Consider the following 6,113-nt stretch of genomic DNA (forward strand, 5'->3'; position numbering starts at 1 on the left):
CATCTAAAGTACTGCCAAAAGGACAGGCTAATAACACATATTGTGGTGCAACCAAGCAATGAGCCCAGTTTAATTGATAAAACAATGAGTATCAAACAAGTTTTCATACTAATACAGTAAATCTGACACATCTCACATCAACATTTTATCATCTTTATCATCTTAATTAATGTGCTGGCTAGATTTACTTATTGTAGGGGAAGTCATGGCCTAATGGTTAGAGAGTCGGACTCGTAACCCAAAGGTTGTGGGTTCGAGTCTCGTACCGGCAGGGATTGTAGGTGGGGGGAGTGAATGTACAGCGCTCTCTTCCACCTTCAATACCTCATTGTGTCAACAAGGTTTAGCTGAATTAGATCATGGCCACGAATTAAGAACATGGCTCATGGTAATAATCAATAAAACTAGCAATTCATTATTATTTCTTAGCAGTTCTCATGTTGGCTACTTAAACTTTGCATTGTTTTAGAACTATTAAACAAAACTTAATTGAAAATCGGTAAAGTTACGCACTCTGATTGCTGTCCGTGTTGTCCATCTTTAGTGATCCAATTTGGCAGGTGGCACTTTTACAAAAGAATAGAGTCCTAGAACTGCGGCCTTGAAACTGCAGCCTCCGGTTGAACAACTATATATAATTGTTAGACACAGACATCAAGAATCAGCATATGAATCTCAACAATGGTGATGATCATCAGACAGATTCATGTTGCATTGCATTCTGGGTTCACCAATCATAGCTCATCCATGGCTCCCAGCATGCATTGCAACATGAATAAATTATGCAGCTGAATTTAGTATTTGCTTTTATTTTTGTTATTTTTTGTTGACTTTTTACTGCCTTGTTTTGTCACATTCAAAAATCATGTAAAAATGATCAGAATATTTTGTCACAATTGCTGAGATTCACATGCTGATTCTTCATGTCTATGAATGCCAGAATTAAAAGCTCTTTATGAACCATATTTATAAAAGTTATTTATAAAGTGTTTCTCATATTGTTTTCTCATAATACTGCAACAACATAAAAAACATAATAGCACTACAGTTTAAGACAAATTGCAATCAGAGACTATGACGCGTGACATGATTTAATCATAAGTTCCTTGCCATCACACACGTTTAATTCACACATTTGTGCCAACCTAAGACAAACTCAAACGTAAAGTGTCAAGAGGCAACTAAAGCAACCACTATTCACAAAAACGGTAAGTTGAAGAAAAAAAAACATATAAACATTAATTCTCAATAAAGAACTTCTGTTTTAGATACTCCAGAAATAAAGTCTAACTGGTTAGTAATGCATGAAGCTGGTGATGCTGTTTGTGGAGATGATTAATTATCTTCTGCTGAGATCTTGAGAGATTTAATGTCTTCTTTTATGTCAGTTGATTTCATCTAAGGCTGTGGCTGAAGTCAGTTGTAGTTCTTGTGTTTCTCTTTTCTTCAGTGATTCTGCTTGTTAACAGCAGCTGTTCATCACTAATGATCAATCAGCACTTAATTAATCACATAATTATCTCATTAACTTGAACACTGTTTCAGTGTTACTTTAACACTCTTTTAGAGTGGGACCATATATGCTCCAAGCAGTGTTAATTTAACACTCGGGAATTTACTGTGTAGTATAAGCAGAATAACTGATGACGGGCTGTTGAATCATTCGAAATTAAAACACTCTTTTACCAAAATTATGGATCAAATAAAAAAAAAGGGATCTTCACTCCTTCTTTCTGTTTTTGCTGGGGAAAAATGAAATATTATTGATGTTTGGTTTTATTAATTTATTATGATAACAGTAGTGATGTGCAAACAATTCTACACATTCAAATTAATTTGTTCTCAAAATGATTCACTTTTTTGAACACCGCAGTTTGAGTACATCTGGTCAAATGCGTCTAAATACAAAGGAAATACTTGAAAAAAATTAGAATAATATGATACAATTTAATAAGAGAGCAGTCCAAAATATCATCAAATACAATGTTTTGAAAATTAGCAGATTATGTAGAAGTTAATATGCAAGGGTGATCTTTTATAAATATATTTGTTTTATATATATATATATATATTGTCTGACATTTACATATAAAGTTCATACTAATACAATATTAGGTTTTATTTGTATACTCAAGTTCATATATATATATATATATATATATATAAATTGTGACACAATTGACATGCACATTAAGCAAAGATTCATAAGTGAATGTTAGAAAATGGTGCACTTTTTGAGCATTTTATATTCTATTTAAAAAGAAAATAAAGGGAAATTACAGTCACATCGATGCTTTAATCAAAGATAAAATGTATATAATCTTCTTGCAACAGCGCAGCAAATTAGATAATTTTGCTCAACAATAAAACGTATAACTTAACTGAAACATTGCTTCAACACTGCGGAACATAATTCATACAAATGCTATGAGAAGCTACACTGCAGAATGGGAATACATAAAGTCATTAATTTTTTTTTATCAGGAGTTGTGATGTGGGTGTCCAGCGATGCCACAAAAGTGGAGTAAAGTTTAATTTGGGCTTCATCTTACCACGTCAGCTTGCTGTGTGGCTACAACAGAAATAAGACAAGTTAAAAACTTGCACATAAATAAATGTATTTACTATTAATAAAATTACTCTTTATTGACTAGTAGTGATGACAGTTTCTTCTTTATTGATGATGATTCTGAGATGACTTGAGGATCTTCTACAGTGCTTCTACAGTCTGATTCTCATGTTCAGAAGAGCCCAACTGGTGAACAGCAGGTGTGGGATGGGCGGACTATGTAAAAACATATTTATTATTTATTTATTTATTAATTCTTATGAATATATTTGAGGATTTTTGAATGCACTAACTCTTCTGCATGTGCAGTTTTTAATGTTTCACTTACTGTGAGTATGTTGTACTGATCAGAAGATCTGGTCCTGGGGTCAAGAGCTGTATATCTGTTTGCATTGAGATCATCATTCTGCAGGGAAACAAACATAATACACACACACACACACATGTTGGGTTTTATGGTTTATGGGGACTCTCCATAGGCATAGTGGTATTTATACTGTGCAAACTGTACATGGCCCTAGACTAACCCTACACATAAACTTACCCCTCACAGAAAACTTTGTGCATTTTTAGATTTTCACCACAAAAAAAAAACATAAACATGTACACACACACACACACATGTTGGGTTTTATGGTTTATGGGGACTCTCCATAGGCATAGTGGTATTTATACTGTGCAAACTGTACATGGCCCTAGACTAACCCTACACATAAACTTACCCCTCACAGAAAACTTTGTGCATTTTTAGATTTTCCCCCCAAAAAAAAAAACATAAACATGTACACACACACACACACATGTTGGGTTTTATGGTTTATGGGGACTCTCCATAGGCATAGTGGTATTTATACTGTGCAAACTGTACATGGCCCTAGACTAACCCTACACATAAACTTACCCCTCACAGAAAACTTTGTGCATTTTTAGATTTTCACCACAAAAAAAAAACATAAACATGAACACACACACACACACACATCTCTACATGTACACTGTTAGACCTTACCAGGAATTTTTACAGTAATATATTGGCAACACGGTTGCCAGCTATACTGTTGGTCAAATATCTTGCCCTGTAAAGTAATGGTAAAATACCAATTTGCTGTTAATTGTGCAGTTATTTACTGTAGCCTAGTTTACAGTATTTTACTGTAAAGATACCATGCACTAAATTCAAACTCATGTTAACTAATTTCCTTTTTAGAAACTTACTTCCTTGAATTAGCCAACTACCAATTTAGTTTATAAACTAATATTTTTAACATGAACATATTAATACTTTGAACATATTTAATTTGAGTCTACTTAGAAATGACATTTCTTAAAGCAAAAATAACTGAATGAAACACAACCATTAAAATACCAAAATTAAATTTCTTGCAGAAAACAGCTAGTTATCCACAGCACCCATGCATGTGCAATTTAGCTAAACGATTTTCACTGCATCATCAACAACGACGATGAATTTATGAATCCGTGTATCATTCGATCATTCGTTTTTTTATTTAATATTGAAAGTAGAAAAATTAGAAAGCGGCTCCTTTTTCGTTTTTTTGTTTTTCTCCAAAAAACGAGAAACGAGAATTCAGCTTAAATTTTAGTTTTTCGTTCATGGGTGGAAAAATGAATAAACAGCTTGAATATTCGATTTCTACACGTGGGCGGGAATTAAACCCTCCTTTCTGCTGATTGGTCAGCCGAAGATCAAACCGTGCCATCATCAGTTCTTCTGCAGTATCACGCAGCAGAATAATAGTCCTCCACTGCTGCAGTTGTATGGATTCTTAACACATCATCAAACAAACAGTCAAATGAATAGCTCGACACATCAGCTGGGCATGACAGGGTATGATATGACAGCTGTCATAGCCTACCCTGCTCACCCAGTAAGTCTGTTTGTTTAATTAAGAAATTAATTAATTTGTTTCAAAATAAAAATTTTAAACACTAAGACAAAAAGGAAAGAATAATAAATTGGCTTGGGTTGACCTATGTTCACGCAAGAACTGTTCTGACTGACAACCGGAGAACAACAGATATTAAATAGCCTACCGCTAGAGTTATATAATGTAGTCTTGTGTTTTATTAAAATTGATTATAATTGATATCTCAAAAGGATATGCACTTGTGCGTGGCATGAGCTGCTGCGCACTCGCACTGCAACGCAAGATTTTCATAAAATATAATAACTTGCCATTTCCATTTGTTTCTCACCAAACCCTCAGTATACCTTCAGAATGCACAGGAAATAAGCAGCAGTCATATTTAAAGCAGTTTAAATTAATATTGAGTACTGATCGATGTTCATTTGGAATTTTTCCACCATCGAGGGGAAATAACTTAATACTCTGTCATTTATAAAATCCAAGTGAACATCAATCAGTACTCAATATTAATTTAAACATCGGACCCCCTATTACTTTAAGAAAGACCTGTCTAGACTCTGCCCCGGTATGAGTTGTGTCGAGCTATTCATTAGTCTGTTTGTTTGATGAAAAATTTGAAATTAATCAAATGGGTTATTAATCCGTACAACTGCAGCAGCGGAGGACTATTATTCTGCCGCGTGATACTGTGGAAGAACTGATGACGGCACGGTTTGATCTTCGACTGACCAATCAGCAGAAAGGGGCGTTTAATTCCTGCCCACGTGTAGAAATCGAATATTCAAGCTGTTTATTCATTTTTCATGTTCCAAAATGTAAATTTTAAGCTGAATTCTCGTTTTTCGTTTTTTGGAAATAAACTAAAAAACTAAAAAGGAGCCGTTTTCTAATTTTTCTATTTTCAATATTAAATCAAAAAACAAATGATCGACTGATACACGGATTAGCATAGGTAGTTTGAAACGGTATCCAATTCCAAATAAAGAAAACAAAACCCACCCCTAAACTAGGCTTGCCGAGATAGACGGTGCTGATGGTGATACTGGTGTTAAGCCGCAACACCGGTTAAGTCGCTTGCCCACAGCGTCACCAACCCCCACCGTCGTTTTGATTTTTTATAGAACTAAAAATCATTTAGTTCAGTAAGAGAACAGACACTACAATTAAAAACTGAACTCGGCTGCTCAATGCAGCGTGCCGAATGACCAGAGGCGGACAAAGTACACAACTCCATTACTTGAGTGAAAGTACAGATACTGCTGGTCAAATCTTACTCCATTACAAGTAAAAGTTGTAAAGAAAGATTTTTACTTCAGTAAAAGTACAGAAGTACTTGCTTTTAAAAGTACTTAAGTACCAAAAGTAAATTTCCTTTTTTGTCAATGCACTGTTTTGTTATTGTTGTACGTAATACTTGCAATACTTCTGAAGCAACTTAGAATCGGAGCATGTGAGCGAAGCGGAGCGGTTAATATTCCGCTCACGCTCACCGTGAACCAATTCCCGCTCAGATCCCACTCCGACATAACATTTCTCTAGTAGGCCTAATTGTTTACTGTTTGTAACGAAATTCTTGGGTTATTGTCTAAAATTAAGCATGCTGATAAATAGCAATTATCATGTTTCAGAGCGAAATTCTTACATTCTTCTTAATT

At 34.5% G+C, this 6,113-nt stretch overlaps 1 protein-coding gene across 1 annotated transcript in view; it reads right to left on the minus strand.

Moving 5' to 3' along the window:
• Positions 1-2,438: 2,438 nt before the first annotated feature.
• Positions 2,439-6,113, minus strand: part of LOC107574524 (B-cell receptor CD22-like) — a 41,128-nt gene continuing 37,453 nt past the window's right edge. The window contains exons 11-13 of the mRNA XM_016260981.1: positions 2,898-2,975; positions 2,726-2,785; positions 2,439-2,572 (exon numbers count right to left, since the gene is read on the minus strand). Coding sequence (XP_016116467.1) covers positions 2,549-2,572; positions 2,726-2,785; positions 2,898-2,975 — 162 coding nt within the window. The 3' untranslated portion in view covers positions 2,439-2,548. The remainder of the gene's footprint in view (positions 2,573-2,725; positions 2,786-2,897; positions 2,976-6,113) is intronic.

Source organism: Sinocyclocheilus grahami, unplaced genomic scaffold (assembly GCF_001515645.1).
Source record: "Sinocyclocheilus grahami isolate Dianchi unplaced genomic scaffold, SAMN03320097.WGS_v1.1 scaffold2260.1, whole genome shotgun sequence".
NCBI classification, from domain to species: Eukaryota; Metazoa; Chordata; class Actinopteri; order Cypriniformes; family Cyprinidae; genus Sinocyclocheilus; species Sinocyclocheilus grahami.